The sequence below is a fragment of the Protopterus annectens genome, chromosome 3.part0, assembly GCF_019279795.1.
Source record: "Protopterus annectens isolate FY-2018-M chromosome 3.part0, PAN1.0, whole genome shotgun sequence".
Lineage (NCBI taxonomy): Eukaryota > Metazoa > Chordata > Ceratodontiformes > Protopteridae > Protopterus > Protopterus annectens.
The window spans coordinates 1,525,710,239-1,525,729,628 of record NC_056731.1 but is presented as its reverse complement, the minus strand read 5'-3'; the positions used below and the strand labels follow the sequence as shown (position 1 = coordinate 1,525,729,628).

Here is a 19,390-nt window from a genome sequence, read left to right as displayed (position 1 = left end):
GCTGCACTCTCTAAAGCCTAAAACACAGCATCCATGGGACCGGACAACATCCCAGGCTGCATTTTACACAAACTTCAGAATGAACTGGCTCACCACTTAAGCACCATTTTCAATAATAGCCTCGCATCAGGCTTTGTGCCCACTGAATGGCACACAGCAACAGTTATCCCACTCCATAAAGAGGGAGCCACCACTGATCCCAGGAACTATAGATCTATTAGCCTGACGAGCCTGGTCTGCAAAGCCATGGAACGTATCATCATGGAACTCATAAACAAAGACATTAGTAACCTCCAAACTCTGGATCCCACCCAGTTCGGGTTTGTGAAAGGCAGGTCATGCCTCCTGAACCTGATCGACTTCTTTGAGGCAGTCACCAAAGCCGTAGATGAGGGTAAGGTGGTTCACACAGCCTTTCTTAACCTTGCCAAGGCTTTCGACACCATCCCCCATTCTGGAATTATAGCTAAACTCAATAAACTAGGCATAAATCCCTACATCACAAGATGGGTTGCCAACTGGCTCATTGACAGAACCCACACTGTAAAAGTTGCAGACTCCAAATCTGACCTCAAATCAGTGACAAGTGGAGTACCACAGGGTTCCATCCTGGGACCGCTCCTGTTTGGTATCTACTTCTCTGAAGTACAGGCTAACACAGAAGGCCTCTGGCTAACAAAGTTAGCAGATGATTGCAAACTAGGAGCCATAGTCAAGTCCCCAAATGATGTGAACATCCTACAGAAGGGCTTCTCTGAGACAGATGCCTGGTGTCAGAGCCATGGCCTCAAGCTCAATGCCAAAAAGTGCAGTGTCATGCCTTTGATAAAAACTCTATACACATGAACTACCACATAGGCAGCAATCTACTTAACACTGAATGCTTGATAAGAGACCTTGGGATCCAGGTGGACAGTAGTCTCTCCTTTGATAGTCACATCTCCACAGTAGTCAGGAAGTCCTTCTACGTGGCACACCTCATCATAAAAGGGTTCTCATCCAGGAAAAAAGAGGTCATAGTTCCCCTCTACTCGACACTCATTAGACCCACTATAGAGTACAAAGCCCCTTTTGGAATGTACATCACAAGACATCTGCAGCAGCTGGAAAGGCCACAGAAGTACCTCACAAAGAGGATTACTGGACTCAAACAAATGCCCTACACTGACCACCTCAAAAAACTCCAGCTTTACTCCGTAGCATATCGCCTACTCAGAGGTGATCTCTGCCTAACATATAAAGCTATGTCAAATCCAGAGCTGTTGGACATGCTACACCTAAAGAAATCCCAATCCCTCTGAGTTACATGCTCTAGGGACCTAAACCTTGTCACCACAATAAACAGGATATGCTGGAGGGATAGATTCCTATCCCAGAGACTTCCCATACTCTGGAACAGGCTACCCATCTATGTCAAGCAAAGTTCTTCATTACACTCTTCAAGAAAAATCTTGATGAGTGGATGGGAAATAGGAAATACACCCCGGGGATCACTTCTGTGTCTCTGCTCAACAGTGGCACAGGAAAATAACTTTCTTGGGTGGCATAATCCAGGGAACCTAGTTGGCTAGGCTTACATAGGCCCTTGGGCCGATAGCCTAGTACCTACCTATGAACCTATATATATATATATATATATATATAAAATATCCACTCATTTGTGTGTGTGTGGTGTGTGTGTGTGTGTGTGTTTGTGCGTGTATATCTACTTCAAATGAGTGAAAGCTCACAATATCAAATCCCAAATCATCGAGACAAGTTTGCCGAAGCTGCAAAACATCCAAAGTACACAACATTGAACCTCGAAACATTGAAACCAACTCTCATGTTATTCCTAATCAATCTAACAAGTAAAATACACGTGCTTGCACAAATAAATCATTGCAGTAATTAAGATATTATTTTCCAGTAAAGCACTTGTTATGTCCATTAGATATATATTAAAAGCAATATATACACACACACACACACACACACACATCTATATTTATATACATTTACTGTTGTTTAAAAAAATATTTCAGACCATCACTCTGAAATCCACTCAAAGGTAATTCTTAGTCTAAGGTAATGTGTCTTTGGTTAAGCTGAGATTTCACTATTTTCAAGCAAAGTTTGAAAAAACTTTTGAAGAGGAACTTGATCTAATTGTCACACCTCTGATTGTCCTTGCATGGTTATCATAGTTATCCATCCATCTAGCAATCTTGGAATGTCCTGGCCAAGATTACCTCTGTGAATATTATGGTCATCCAAACATACATTAAAGTCATCCATTCATCTATGATGACAGGGTTATTCTTCCAGAAGTGGGACGTGGAATGGTCATCCATCTTCTTATGGTAGCTGTAGCAGTCCTTCTTTCCATTGTGAAATGTAGTATGGTTAAATATGCATCTAAAATTCTGAACATGGCCATGTCTTTCTTCATGGAATTCATTTTAGTGTGTCTAGGATTGCCTTAATACTACTTTTTGTGGCCATATATTTTGGAATAGTTTTTCAAATTGCATGCATGCCTTACAGGGTTTTAACATTCAGTCATCCCAAAAGTATGCTGTGGATGAAGTGGCAATTCTCCAATAAAGCCCACAGGCATGTGTGCCATGAGCAAGTGAGTGTGTGTGTGTGTGTGTGTGTGTGTGTGTGTGTGTGTGTGTGTGTGTGTGTGTGTGTGTGTGTGTGTGTGTGTTTGTGTTGCACTTGTGTGCAGGGGTATGGGTATGTGAGGTTGCCTGTTGTGATATACTGGAATTAGACAGGATTGCTTCCTCTGATTTGCATGCACTGAGTACCAAGACACAATCTGGCTCCCCTGCAGTGCCAAACTAGGTAAAGCAGTTACTGGAAAATAAATAAGTAAAAGAAATATGTAGAATTATAGAACATATTTAGGATTGTCTACCCTCATCTATAGATTAGAAACATTAACAGTTGTCTGAGTATCTACGTTTATATTCAGATTTTTGCACATTTTGAAGTAGCCATGGTGAGTTCTTGTGTGAATTCTGAGAAATTGTGTAACAAAATGGCACCACTTTTATAAGGCAAAACAACTTTATATTTTAGTGTTTCAGCTACAAATTCAGTGCCTGCTGCCCTTGAAGAATAAATTGCCCATGTTACATTAACAAAATGGTAAGCTGGTAATATTGCAATAGGGAATGGATGGCAAAACAACAACAGGGTCATAGTTACTAGGCATCTCATCCAAAGGTGGGGCATACTCAGGACCGTAGCACTCCCCTCCCCCTTAACATACAGCACAGTATCAGCAATCCAGCTACATGCTGTCAGAGTAAAACCCACAGCCTTTTTCATCAAAAGCAAGTATGCTACTTGTTGTGCTACTAACACTGCTTTTAAATTATATAGCACAATAGTGAAGACCATTTGCTAAACTAAGCAGATACATATTGAAAACAGACTTAGCATGAGCATCAGTAAATGTTTCTTTCCTTGATGCTCACAACTCCTTGAAAATGTACTGAAGCTCACACTTCCTTGAAAATGCACTGAAACTCACAATTCCTTGGACATTCAATAAAACTCAATTTCTTTAAAATGCACTGAAACTCAATTACTTTGAGTAGTTTGGTAGTTGGTGTAGGGGATTCAGGCTCTTGTCTCACATAAGCAAGGTTTCAGGGTTTGACCCTGAGCAAATTAACTAACATGCCATCCTTAACTACACCATTTCACACACACACACACACACACACACACACACACACACACACACACACACACACACACACACACACACACACACACGCACACACACACACACGCACACACACACACGCACACACACACACACACACACACACACACACACACACACACACACACACACACACACGCACACACCTTACTAATGGATGGAACATTGTCAGGCAGCAAGTTTTTCCATGTACAGGTCTTGTGTTTAAATTCCATGTGTGAAACATGGAAAAGAAGAAACAAGCAACATTTGTGAGTGAGTTAATGTTGTGGCAGCCTCCCCCAGCCAGTGAACCCCCTCCCAGCCATTTGCCCAGGCTGCTTACTGCTGGATCTGGCTCTGATATGTGATCAAGCTCATACCTCTCAACTGTCCAGATGTTTGCATAATGTACAGATTTTTGCCACAAAAGTTTGGTCTGCTACTCATAAAAATCTGTGTTTTTCTGGCAAACCATTGATGACTGAAGTCACTAAACAATGTCTGTCATTGTTTAGTGATTGACGTTACTAAACAATGACAGACATTTGAGTTTTAGACTTCATATCTTTAAGAAAAAGCATGCTAACACAAACATGTTATTTTAGCAACTTTATAAATTTATATGAGCAATATTTAAACTCTGTCCCTGTTTTAAGGCCTTTGTCCACCATTGTTTTTGTCTTTCTCCAGATTTCTTATGCTAAGCATCTGAGAGGTTTGATCTAGACCTATGACTGACTCAATCTCAGGGGTAACTCAAATGTTTATGGGTTCAGATTATGCATTTCCAGATACTCAATAACCTGTACTTTACACTTATCCATCACAGATTCAGAATTCTGCATGCTGCCGAGGCTATGTACCGTATGCATTACATCATTATTATAGGTATTTGGTCGGGGGGGGGTTGTGTTTAGCCACCTGCCCTTTACACAACCTGGCAACATGACCCTTCTTATGACAGTGTGTTGTTTGTTACTTTACACCAACAGTCATTTCTGGTAATATAAGACTACCACAATGAAAGTAGGTTGGACTTGCAATAACCTTAGTTTCTTTGGTTACTAGTTTTGGTTTCCAAAATTTGTTTTCCCAAAAGGCTGTGTCAGAATATATATATATATATATATATATATATATATATATATATATATATATATATATATATAGTACTCACAGCACCAGCTTTGGTGTTTGCCAGCACAAGGTTTCTTTCCCTTCTTCACTTCCAAAACAATTGCCCACAGTTGATAAAATTCTATGTTCATAACAAATTTACTTTTAAGCAACTTTAATTGTAAATATGTGCACATTGTTTATGGCTTCAAGTCACAGCAGTAACTCTCTACTTGCCTTCTGACATTCTCGACCCATATTTCTGATTTTCATATCACTTATTCATTGCCTATTATAAAGCAGAGTATTTTAACCCCTGTATGCTTCCATTCCAGTTTTTGTATCATAACATTACAACTTTTAAAATGTTATTTTCAAACTCTTGTAGCATCCTTGCACAATATTCAGCTCTCTGTCTGTATGCCTATTTGATAGTACACTAACACTATCTAACACAAACGATTACCAATGACTTTATCATACTTTGCTGTATACTAGCAGGCTGTGTAAAGGGAAGTGAACAATGCATGTTTTAAAATGTCAGAAATTGCTATACAGGATATTAGTTGTATAAATCAACTTGTACTTTTTTAGGTGTTTTTTTCATGCACCAGGTTGTATAAACTACTGATAATACCTGCCATATTTATATGGTGTATATTTTATACCTCACTTGTGAAGCTTTTACTCTGCAAACCTCCAATGAACATGGGATACAACCCAATTAGGCAACCCAATAATGACATGCTGAATCTAGTTATGTTTGTATAACTTGAGCACTAAACCAGGCCATCTTTTGTTGGAGAAGGTTTCCCTGCACCCTAGTGGCAGGAGTGTGCAGTCAGAACTCATCTGATTGAAGGTTGCTGGAACAGGGCTGAGTTTTGAACTTTTTATTGGTTAATTTGTTTAAATCAGTTTGCTCTTGTTTGCTACACAAGCTTACCTAAACATTAGAGACCTCCAAATACTAACACAAGCACGATTCACATAAAGCATCCTCCGCAGAACATAGGTACACATAATACATCACACAACAGTGTCTCACCAGTCAAGCCTTTACGGCATAACACAAAAGTAAACATCTTAGTCATAGGCGATTCAGTTGTGAGGAACACAGATGTCCTTCTCACCAGGCTGGATAGGGAAAAAGTCATGGTCAGCTGTCTGTCAGATGCCATGATCTGCCACATCAAACATTCACTCAAGTCTCTCAACAAACAGGCACTGTTACGACTCTGTCATAGTCCATGCTGGTGTGAATGACTTGAGATGTACCTCACTGGACTATATGAAGAGAGACATGACAAAGCTTTCTGATTATGTGTCTCAGGCAGGTATGCCCCTAGCCTTAAGCAGCATTTTAACTTTGCCTAGACTGATACCTCACTACAAACAAAAAAAATGATTAACTTCAACAATTCACTTAGTTTCTAGTGTCATTCATACTGGATCCAGTATCTGCCATGTCTGGGATGACATGGTTGACAGACAGACCTTGATGCTTTGCCAGAGGTGGTCTTCATCTGTCACCCCTGGGATTTTGGTTACTGGCTAAGACTCGTGCTCCGCCACAGTGCCTTTTTTAGGCAATGCCACAAGAACAAAATTCCCGATGTAAACATATCCTCTAAAAACAACCTCAAGGTTATGCTGCTAAATGCTAGGAGTCTAAACCAGAAACTGCACTCACTCGAAGCAGTCTTCACCTTGGAAGATGCTGACATTTGTGCAGTCACTGAGACCTGGTTTAAGGCTGCAGACAGCACCCCAGTTATACCAGGTTGCATTTCCTTCCACATGATCATACCACAAACTGAAGGTGTGAAAACTAAAGGAGATGGTGTATCAATATTCATTAAAGATAAATACACCTCTAGATTGGTAAAACAGCATGATTTCCTTCAATTACTGCAGGTGCAATTGACTGTATGTAAGACCCCTCTTCAGATCATTGCTAGCTATAGGACCCTTTCCATCAATCAGGAGATCCACTCAGCCTACTTGGATCTACTTGAGTCAATCAGGATAAACCAAACACCCTGTGTTTTGGTGATTTTAATTACCCATCTACTGACTGGATAAATTATGTCCTAATTCACTTGCCCAAAGGTTCCTGAACTTTGTTAACACAAATGCTCTGGACCAGCTGGTTGACACACCCATGAGGGACTCAAATATTCTGCATCTGGTGCTCACCAACATGGGGGAATCACTGCACCATCCCAGGGTGTGGCCATCCCTGGTGAGATCTGACCACAAATCAGTCTTGCTAGAAGTAACTATGTCACAAGACCCCCCCCCCCTCCATTAGCAATAACTAGACTAAAACACTTCTCCAAGGCTAATTACAACCTGTTACTTGATAGCAAAAATAACTTCATAGCCCCTCCCCCACTGATGGAATAGACACCTATGCTGAATTATACACCAATGCTTTATACGAGCACCTGTACAATTGTATTGACTCTGCCGTACCTGATAGAACCAAAGCAAGATCTTCAAGGAACTGCCATTAATAGGCTATACAATAGGAGAAAGAAATTGCTGTATAAGAGTAAGAAGGAATGTCTCAAAACTGGAAACACTTCCTCCTCAAATTAAACAAGCAAATAAAACTCCTAGTGAGGTCCTTCACAGCTAACTATGATTCCATATTAGCTTCTCTAACTAAAAAGAACCACAAGGTGTTCTTTAGTTACATCTGTAACCTGAAAGGTAAGGCCCAGATTTGCACTGAACTAATAGTGGTACTACATATCCAGAACCTGTGGATATAGCAAACCTGCTGGTGAACAGGTTCAGTGAAACCTTCACTCTCCTGCCCCCACCATATATACCCCAAAGCATCCCTAACATCTGTACCCCACCTGGTATTTCTAAGGAGCAGGTCTTAAACTCCCTGTCCAAGGCCAAAAATACAGCCTCTATGGGACCAGGCAACATCCTGGGCTGTGTTCTACATGGGTTAAAACTGGAATTAGCATCACCATTGGGCACACTTTTCATAGGATCATAGGAACTTACTAGGCTAATGACCTTAGAGCCTTTACAAGCCTAGCCAAGTTCTGCCCTTGTTTCAATGATCAGCACCTATTGCCCTTGTCCAAGACAGACACAGGTGGAACCCCCAGGGTAATTTTACAGTTACCCATTTGATCATGCAGATTGCACTTGAAGAGGGCCAAAGAGGTGCTCTGCTTGACATGAATTGGGAGTCTGTTCCACAGCTGTGGTAACCTCTGGGAGACAAACACGTTCCTCCAGTAGGTTCTATTAATGTCACATAGCAGGTTAGGGTCTTTAGAGCAAGTAACTCATGAGCCATTGGACTTATGGATATGAACCATTTCCAATAAAGCAGAGTCAGAGATTGCCTTATACGCAAGGTAGAGATAGTCTCTAAGTAGTCTGTATGAAATGGAGTAAAGTGACAGTGATTTCAGCCGATCCACATAGGACAGATGCTGAATACCTTGAATCCTCCATGTGAGGAACTTTTGTGGTCTCTCCAATTGCTGCAGGTGCCATGAAAGGTACATACCAAAAGAGGAGTTGTACTCAATTATTGGCCTGATGAGGGAAGAGCCATTTGAATACCTGGTGCATGACAAGTTCAGCTGGTTCTGGAACTGACTGGGTATGTTTCTCAGTTCAAACACCTGTACTTCTGGCTAAACTCACCCTAAAATGTATATATATATATTTCATTACTATTCTAAAAAAAGGAAAAATTATTACATGGCCTCCGTAGAATTTCCTGTCATCTCACCCTCAGCCCTCAGATCTTATTAGGTAAATAAACATGGATTGTTCTTACTGGTTTACTCATCTCAGGACAACTGGTCTTGCAAATACTAGCAAACAATATCTGGTATCTGAATTACTTTTGCAAACTTAAAATTGCACTCTAGCTGCTTGCTAAGGAAAGAGGAGACCATGTAGTTTATCTCTTAATATCGCAGCAATTTTCAATTAAATTATTATTTTATTTAAAGTGCTGTTCTCTCTCTTAAGAAGTATTCTAAAAGGCAGGAATAGCCAACATAATCTTAGGTTAACTGAAAATGATGCCCTGAATTTATAAATACAAGCTTCACACTAAGAAAAAGTGATATGACATTCTTCTGTTTTGCTTGTGCTATATACATTTCTATACACTCTGAAATAAGAAATATACAGTAGCTATAAACATTTAGATATTGCTGCTACAGTTCTTTATAGAATCTTCAATTGTACTTGCTTATTGTAACTTGCTCATCTAATAAATCATAATTAAAGCTCTCCATATCTAGCTTCAGTATACTTGCTGTTGTGCAAAATAAGTGACACCGTCAGGCCCTGTGAAGCATGTGCACACCTGTTTATGCAGTTTAGTCATTATATAACAATGTGATTATGGGGTAATTTATGAAAGCAGCGCAACATGTACACCTCTGTGTACAGATCATGGTACCCTAATGATATTCAGTAACTGCCCTAATACGGTTCTTCATGGTGTTCTAGCATGAAGACATGTGGCTGTGCTGAATGCTAATTATATGGTTCGAGAGAGATATATAGGCTAATTAGTCATGTGCTCTCTCTCTCTCTTCCCACCAGAACCACCTCTAGCAATTCAAAAATTCACTTGGCCATCTCAATCAGCATAGCCAGCCCCACCACATTGTAGTATTGAACATGGCAAAAAGGCTCTGTTCAACTACCTACCATGACTGTAATATAGGGATCAGGGGGTGTGGGAAGCCACTAGAATCCTGGGATAACTCGTCTATGAAGTGTCTAAATGGCACTGGCATCAGTACAGGAATCTGGGGTGGAAGAAGAATTACTAAACACTGGGGTTAAATCAAAAATATTAAACTGCCATAATGGCACAGACATCATTATGGGGGGTTGAGGGTTGGAGGAATCACTACACACCAGGGTCTACTCTACCATTAAGTGCCATAATGGCATGGACAAAACTATGGGAATTGGTGGGTGGGGGGAACACTAGACACCAGGGATTCTACAAATTTGCCATGATGTCACAAAAACTATTATGGTGCTTGGGGATGGGTGGGGGGAAATCACAGAAAAGAAGACAAGTTCGGGGAGGGTGCAGGAAGTGTGCTGTGTGTGTGTATGTATATACGTGTCTGCATTTGAATGTGTACTGGTGTGTGATGGGGAATGTCTGTGTGAGGAATGCCAATCCCTACATGAGCAGCAGTTTACTATCAGCAATAATCTGCATGTCATGGTAGTGACTGTGAATCAGAGATATACAAATTAGTCAGTAAAACATCTTATCTCGACGCAGTTAACATGTCTCTGAATCGCAAATTACCTCACTGTGGGAGGAAGCAATAGATCCGTAACTGAACTCCTTGGTATTTCTTCATTTCGAATTATGTTTCTTATTAAAATTATTGCATAGGTAAATAATGTAAATGAAATGTGTCACTTGACCACAAGTTATGTTAATATCTTTGGTATATATCAGCTATGTATATGAATGCAACAGATTAGTTTTACATGCATAGAAAACTACAATACAAAGTTGCATCACATTTACTTTGTAACTGACTTTTGGTTGTTTTCTTGGTTAAAACTATCATTTTCAATCAGACCACCAACAATGGTAACAGTCAAACACTGGGTTAATAAATACTGTATGCACCGACTACTTTTCAATCAGCAGAAAATGCTATTTTTTGTCTACCTGATACTGCCTATTTAGGGCTTCTAAGCCATCCGTTGTATTACTTTTAAACTTTTACTTTTGTTCAAAAATACTGACTTACAGTTCTTAAAAAATAAAATTCCATTTTCATGACATGAAATACAGGAATTATACAAATGATTTTAAAAATAAATTCTGGTGATTACTATGTGTGTGTGTATATATAATATATATATATATATATATATATATATAGATATATATATATATAGATATATATATATATGTACACATACTCACACACACACACACATATATATATATATATATATATATATGTATATATATATATATATATATCTACATTTATATATATATATATATAGAAATATATATATAATTTATATATATATATATATATATATATATATATATATACATTTATACATATATATATATATATATATATATATGTATATATAAATATATATATAATTTATATATATATATATATATATAAATGCATATTTGTGATTTGTCAGAAGCCACAAATTTTATGAGGAATAGACCAAATACATGAGGCAAAAATCTGGACATTTTATGAAAATATGGACACTTGAGGGATATAGTATCACATCAGCAGTGACCATCAACTTGAGCCAATGTTCACATGTTTAAGTGCATTTATGTACGTATATGCAGAATTAAAACTGATTCTAAGTACATAATATTCAGTAATAACATGATGGTATTTTAAGTAATAAATATAAGATGAAATACAAGTTACTTTGAGTAACTGTTGTGACCTAAAATTACAAGAGACTCCATATTTGGGATTCACTGGTCTGAAATCAGTGTTCCTCATTTTTTACTCAAATAAATAAAATGCTAAACACTCTATAATCCCATTTTGTTTCATTACCTGCAGTATCTAACTGTACATCTTGTTAACAGGCTAGCTACAGTTCAAAATGAGAATCATAGACTGATAGCCAATTTAATTTACTGGTTCCTCATACCTTTACCAGTCAAAGTCTGCAGAGTAATTTTCTTCTCCATTTGACACAGCAGTACCTGACTTTAGCTGTAGGTGGATTGGACACTCTAAATTGGCCCTAGGTGTGAGTGTGTGCATGTGTGTGCCTTCTGTGGAAGGTTGGGTGCCGGGCTGGCAACTCGGCACTGTAAAACTCTGCTGCCAATCATGAGCGGACAGGTGATCCGCTGTGGCGACCCCTAAACAGGAAAAGCCAAAAGAAGAAGAAGAAGTACCTGACTTTACATTAGTAAATTAAGAAGAAATTATTCTTACTCTGCTAGGGACTGCATCTCCTCCTTTCCCCATCACTGGAACTGTTTTCCTAAATGTGCTGTCCACTTGGTACCCAAATTCTATTTCCTTTAACTTCATGTTCTTATATGCACCGCGTGCCTAAAGAATGCTAAAAAAGTATTACCTGATGATACAACTAGCCCTGAAACCAGTTCTAACTGGTGCTGCCTTTCTGTGAATACATACCACAGAATACAGCTGAGGTAACTGCTTAGTGACTCTTAAAAGGTGTGTTGTACACCCAATACAGAAGTGGAGCAGTGAGAGAAACTAAAAGGTAACTTCAGGGAGAGCATACAGAGGTGCTAGGTGAAAATTATGGCCAGTGTGTTTGCACACACACACACACACACACACACACACACACACACACACACACACACACACACTGCATTTCTCAAAAACATAGCTATACTTCTGGTTCAACAAAATCAAAGATTATGAATATTACACACTGAGAAAATTGAAACCGGTATAAATCTTGAAAACTTACATTATATTGAATGCCACATTCTATTCTCTGGTAGTAAATTTTAATATCAAACCGCCTGCAGGATTTTTTTTTTCACAAAATATTCAGACTGCAGTTTATCTTTCTGTCTCAAGTTTTGAACTTCCTTACACTTTTAATAAGTTAATATGTTCATAATATTGGCAAACATCAGTCTGTTATTTGAATGATGTTTGTTGCTGGTTCCTTCCTCACAATTAAAGAACACTGAATCCCAGTAAAACAAGAATTGCCGGGCCTGTACGTTTTCTTTTCATTTCTGTACCTTTTACATTAGCAGTTAGATACTGATAATCTTCACTCTGACTACTATAACAGTAGTGTAATACTATAACTTCTCCTGTGGTCCTTGGTTGCTTCTTTTTTTTTGGTGTTCCTATTGGTTTCAGGTCCCTGTGGCAGGATACTCTGTTGTCCTAATGCTAGGTTAAAAATGAAGACTCATACTCAGTTCAGTTCTTTTTGGAAGCTTCTTTAACTGACCGAGAATGAGTCTTCATTTTAACCAAGCATTAGGACTGCACAGTATCCCACCACAATGACCTGAAACCAATGGGACGCAGAAAAAGAAGCATTCCATGACCACAAGAGAAGGAGGCTCCCAATGCTGCAGGGGATTCTCCCCCAGAAGCTTCTCCCCACCCAGCTTATCCCAGCCAAGTGTTTCCTAGGTTTTGTGTTTTGCCTCGGTTACTCCCAGATATACTGAGGTTATCTGCCACCATCCTGACCAGATTTTGACTATTTATTGTTTCTAAAGCTGCAGATTTGGTAAGCAGAGATAGCGTGACTCAAACTCTACTAGAAATAAGTTCATTAGTATCTCAAAACCTTAACCTTCTGTGTTAAGTGCCATCTTATTATTGTCTACTTTTTCCATTTTTATTGTTATTATCTTTATTTAGTCTGTCATTCCCTTGGTGTTATCTGAATGTTTCTGCCATTACTGTCATCTTTCACCATTGTTTTATGACATGGTCATCTTTATTCCTGGGACTACAGGTGCAGACAGTGCACACCTTTATCTGACCTCCTGCAGATGGGGTTTTTAGAGCTGTGAAAAGCATTCCACAACACACGTCAGTAGCTGCCTTTACCAAAGTATCCTGCTGCTTTCTATAGCAATCAATGCTTCACCAATGACATCTTCCTATTGCATGATGTTCTTTATGACTTTCTCATGTTAGTCGCTTCAGTCAAGGTTTATAATACAAGTTTCTAGGTCCTGCTCTTTTTGTGCTGTTAATGCTGTCCCCACAACAACAAACTCCAATTATGTGATTTGTTTTTCAGACAAGCATTTCTTTGTTTTTTATCAACAATGAAAACTCTGTTGTCATATATTTCATTATGCCTTCTTTCTTCTCAAGTTTTTGTCCATCTATTCTATCTTCACTATGTGCATTTCACCCACCTATGATCATAACACAGTGCAGTCAACCCCTCAGCAAAGTCAATTACAAAGGATTTAAAAAGAAGTAATCAGAATACAGAACCTCTGCTATCCCTTTTTACCACTATGCACATCAATCAATGTGTCCTTCTACTGAACATTTTGATACCCTCTGTCCAAAAAGTTCACTCGATTTAGTCTAATATTCCACTTCCTATCTGACAATCCGCTATGCAGATTAACACCCTGAGACTTACTTTCAACTAGCTAACATATGGCTAAACTTCAGTGTACTTCTATATGAAATGTTCTGTTAAAATATTGGTAAGTTATTTTCTCTGTTCCTCACTTGTGTGGCACTGTGGTCACTATGTTAGAGAAGTGTGTTGTACGAATCTGATGCTGCACCTCTACAGTATAAGTCCGTGTTTGTATCACATCTTGTGCCACACCAACCTCAAGGTAACACTATTTTGTCCTGAAAAAATTCTGATGCTCAGTCCAAACTAAGCCATGTGTATTGTCTTCTTCTATCTGCTTTGTTTATTTTTTTTTCTGAAAGACAATCACATCCTCCTTTTGTAGTAACACGCCTGTGACATTTTAACTCCTTTTTTTTTCTTCACAGAACCTTGCCTGATGCCTCTTCTAACTTTGTCCAATTAACCCATTTGTTCCAGGAGAATGGGAGCCAAATATTCCCAGGCTAGGAGACAGCCTACAGCCCATTCTTACTGTCTGTAAGCCTTCCATTCCCTAGCAAGTCAGGCAATAGGGAATGGGCCAGCTTGTTGGATCTCAGGGGCAATCTACCCTCACCCCTGAGAGCACCTCCTTGGTAGTTCTTACAAGCCAACAATTGCAACTTCCTGAGGGGAAGCATGCCTCCCCACATGCTAGTTTTCCCTTGGCTATACGGTATAAATTACAGTACTAGTACTGTAGTGTAGCACAAACTTTGTCAGCTTTGAGCTCTACTGCCTTATCACCTAGTACTCCCACTAAGTGTCACCCATGTGACACAGCAGAACCACCTCCCTCCCCCCAGGATGGGTAAACCAACAGCAGCCACTCACTCCCATCCTCCCTGGCCAGCCCCGACAGGAAACTGGGCCACTAGTCAAACTCATGCCAACTGCAGTATGGTCAGGGTTTTATCCACTTATACAGTGGAGCTGGCCATTTTACTCCTTTGTTTTCTTCACATTGTTTGTCAGCGGCATCACTAGTTTTCTTTTTCTATTCTTGTTAAAGTTCCAGAAAAATCTTACTGTGCCTCAGCTGAAAAATTAAAAGAGATACAAGTTTTTAAACCCTTTCTTAAATAATGCACTATCATTACCTCAGTGTCTATGGCATTTTCTTCTATAGTTTATCTCTTAAGTCTTCTTTTATAAATACTGAAAAATGTGTACTCTAGAACTGCTTATGTTTCCTCTGCTGAGCTGGGCTCTCAGCGTTGCTCCCATGGTTTTAACTATTGTCAGATACATATAGAAAAGCAGACATCAATGAGAAATACTTTCCTAACTGTCCCGCCCTCAGTGGAATACTGTTGCATATCACTGTCTGGATTATACTAGCTCTTCTGAAAGACACTAAGTAAGATGAATTTAAGTAGTATAATCTGCAAACATCTAAAAACTATGGTAAGGTCCCGGTGCACTTCGAAAGGTTACCCATCATTGAGGTTTTTATCTGCACAAGTCAAAGAAAGGCACTCGCTGATCTCAAGGACTAAAACAAATAACTAAAATGCTATTTGTTTCATTGACACTACTACCAGAAGCTTCGCTCTACAAAATGTTTAAATATAAATGTGAATCAGTTTCAAAGGACATATTTTGAGTAATGACCTTTTAAATATAAATGTTTTAGCACATACATTTCATATTACGTCTTTTAGCTATATAGTAACATTATTAATGCTTTAGTTAATATATCTATACACACACACACATATATATATATATATATATATATATATATATATATATATATATACTTATAGTCTACAGGACTGTCCAACAATGGAGTTTGTTGCACATAAAAATACTGTATAACTAATATTAGTAAGAATATCAACAACCTGGTGGTGCTGAGTTCTGTTCTTTAATGCAGACTGTGGAACAGCATTACACTCTTGCAATATGTACTTCATAGTATCTCCTTGACTCAACACACATACACATCTTGTTTTAACCCCTGTTCTATACATATTCCAAAAATTGCAAGCATATTTAATTGTATTTATATGCATTTTTCAGATATTTCAAACTACGTACTTCATCCATTCCATTAGCACTCTCCTATCCTAACCATTTATAAAAGTAAGGAGGCACAGCTGCTGTTGCCCTCTTTTGCATCAGTGCTGCAGCTAAAAGGCCTAAAGGTCTGTAGGTCTCCCTCCATTTGTTAGCACACAGCTGCATTTAATGAAACTGTGTTCTTTATTATAATACAAGTTTCGAAGACAATGACATGATCATTTTTAGTAAAACGATAGTTCTTCTGGATAAAAATGTCTAACTGCAGCTCTTTATTTGAAAACAGTTTTTGTTAACTTTATACATTTTGATATAAACTTTATATAATTGTCTTAGTTTGTGTATAATCTTGCATTAAAAAAGCAGCGTTTCTGTAAGGGGCTGGGTAGTGCAAGTAATCGGATTCTACTAAGGAAAATGATGTAATGGGATAGTCCTGGACCCAGGGGGGCCAGGAACTCTGAATTTTTTTTAACACAAGCAGCTGCTGGACAGGAGCATTTTGTTTTAAACTAAACCAAATGTACTTAACTTATTTACTCAGAACGACAGCAATTTATACGTACGTACTGTGTGCCCCTCTTGGATAATAATGTAAAAATTAAACTATATAGCTGCAGTGTATGTGGTTTAACCGCATGGATCAAAGCCATTTTAAAATAACATAACGGCTTCACCCACTTTTTCATCTGAGCACATAAAATATTCAAGGAAAGGAAAAAAAAGACGCCAGCGCATGTTAGATTTCATCAAATAATACTAATACCAATATTATTAATAAATAACAATAATAGGTTACTTTTGCTGAAATCAAATAACGTATCCTGGGTATTATCATCTTACTTTGCTCCAGATGTGTTCCGCGTGTATTGCTAGGGGTACATTGTTAGCGCAGCTCTTGTAACAATGGACATACTAATAAACACTGCATTCAAACTATGGAAAAAAGTTACTCTTGCTCGCTGGATGAACGGGACCTGAAACTCAGCTTGCATGAAAAATAATGGACTAATAAAACGTTTAAAACTTACTTATGTCGGGCGCCACTTGCTCCATATGGAGAGCCGGAGTGTCCTGTCCCGGTACCTAGCCTCTGGTAACTGGTCCCTTCGATGCACGATATAAAGCTTAGAATGGTAAAAGCAGAAAGCAGCCAAGTCCTCCAAATTTCTTTCATTGTGTATAGCAAGTGCTGCTCTTTAAACCGCAAAAAGAGGGCTTGAAAGAGGTTCTTGAAAAGTTACCAGCAACTATTATGGGTTCCCGTGTGCGCGCCACTGGCAACATAAAGCTCCCTCCCTGGAGTAGGCGCAGCTTCGAGATACAGACACGCCTTAGCATCACCCCTGCTTTGCCTGCTCCTCCTGTCTCGCGTCATATGCAGTCCTGCACCCAAAAGTAATTGAACGATCCTCTGTCATATTAGGGTTGCATGGCACTACCTTTTCAAATCACAAAAGTGAGAGTTTGTGAAGGAAATGTGAGATTTTGCAGGATAAACCAACCATGCACACAGCCACGACGAATTATTAGATGTTTTTGTTTGTTTGATTTTTTTTATAAAATCTCAGGATATTTTCAATTCCTTCAACCCCCTCCAACACGCACACCACTGCCCAGATTATCCTGCGTGATGAGGGATGGGTGGTAACCCTACCTGTAATGAGTCTGTGAGAATCGGTGTTGTTTATGCTGCCCTGTTGCCGACACCATAACTCTGAGATACCATAAATTAATAGAAAGTCTGATAAATTAACTACAGGTCACCCAGTAACCAATATCTGGCATACTAACTCATTTCAGATTTGTACTTTGGTTACAGGTGATCTTCAAGTGTCTAGATGGTATTAAATATGTAGCTATTTATTTATTCTTGTTGATCAGGTTACTCCTACTTGTTGATTGGGTTATTCCTACTAAGCAGGACTAATTCTAATATTTTGCAATGTATAGTCAAAACACCTGACAAAACCCTTTATATTTTCAATAATTGTCCCAGACTGTAAGCTGCTTTCAGACATAGCTCTTAACCTTCCATCTCCAAAATGAGGAGCACTAGCCCTCATAATGTGGAACAAATCGGCAAAATGTGGAACACATACTAATGGCTTACTAACAGCTTCATCTGGGAAGGTCATAGGATGGCTAAAACATGTTGGTTTTACTTATAAAAAAGCTCTTTTAATGAATTAATATGATTCATTTCTGTGTACCATGGATATCAGTTAAAAAATTCCTAAAAAAGATCTTTTAATGAATTAATAGGTTCATAGCTTGGTACTGGGCTATCTGCCCGAAGGCATATATTAGCCCAGCCACGTTGTGAGGTATTCACCGCCCCTTTAGTAGTTCCCTAGACCCTTGTACTAGCATCTAGTACCCTTGGCCCCTATCTAGTAGTGCTGTTGGTGTGATCCCCGGTGTGAACTTTCTGTTACCCATCCACTCATCAAGGTTCCTCTTGAAGAGTGATAGTGAGGGACTCTATTTTATGTAGATCGGGACCCTGTTCCATAGTAAGGGATGTCCTGCGAACGGAATCTATCCCTCCAGCATGTTCTATTCATTGTTGTGTTGAGGTTTATATCCCTAGAGCATGTAGCACGAGTAGATTTGGTTATGCCAAGATGGAGCATGTTCAACAATTCTGGGTCGGACATGGCTCTGTACGTTAGACAGAGATCGCCTCTGAGAAAGTGGCATGCAACAAAGAACAGTCTTAGCTTTTTCAATCGTGCTGCATAGGGCAACTGTTTGAGGCCAGTAATCCTCTTGGTTAGGTACCTCTGTGGTCTCCCCAGCTGCTGGAGATGTCTAGCTAGGTACATTCCAATTGGTGCATTGTACTCAATAATGGGTCTGATGAGGGAAGAGTAGAGGGGCACCATTACATCCTTAGATCTTGATGCGAACCCTTTCGTGATCAGATGGGTCACAGAAGGATTTTCTAACCACTTTGGAAACATGGTTATCAAAGGAAAGCTGACTATCTACTTGGGTCCCTAGATCCCTTATTTCCTCTTCAGATTTCAGGGGATTACCTCCTATGTTGTAGTTTGGGGGTACTCTGTTTTTTCCAAAGGGGATTACTACACATTTTTTTGCATTTAGCTTGAGACCATGGCTTTGACACCATGCATCAGTCTCATTTAGGCCCTTCTGGAGGATCTCCATGTCAGCCGGAGACTCTATTATAGCACCCAGTTTGCACTATTATTGATTATTATCATATTAATATGATTCATTTCTGTGTACCATGAATATCAGTTAAAAAATTCCTAACACTGAATATGTGACAGACCCTTTCAATGTGGAACTTCGAGGAACATGAACATTTTAAGACCTCAAATGGGATACATTCCTCATAATGAGGTACACTTGATATGTATGCTTTCA

At 39.0% G+C, this 19,390-nt stretch overlaps 1 protein-coding gene across 1 annotated transcript in view; it reads right to left on the bottom strand.

Moving 5' to 3' along the window:
- EMILIN2 (elastin microfibril interfacer 2) overlaps positions 1-17,276 on the bottom strand; it is a 566,143-nt gene extending 548,867 nt beyond the window's left edge. Inside the window, exon 1 of the mRNA XM_044065564.1 lies at positions 17,026-17,276. Coding sequence (XP_043921499.1) covers positions 17,026-17,171 — 146 coding nt within the window. The 5' untranslated portion in view covers positions 17,172-17,276. The remainder of the gene's footprint in view (positions 1-17,025) is intronic.
- Positions 17,277-19,390: the final 2,114 nt, after the last annotated feature.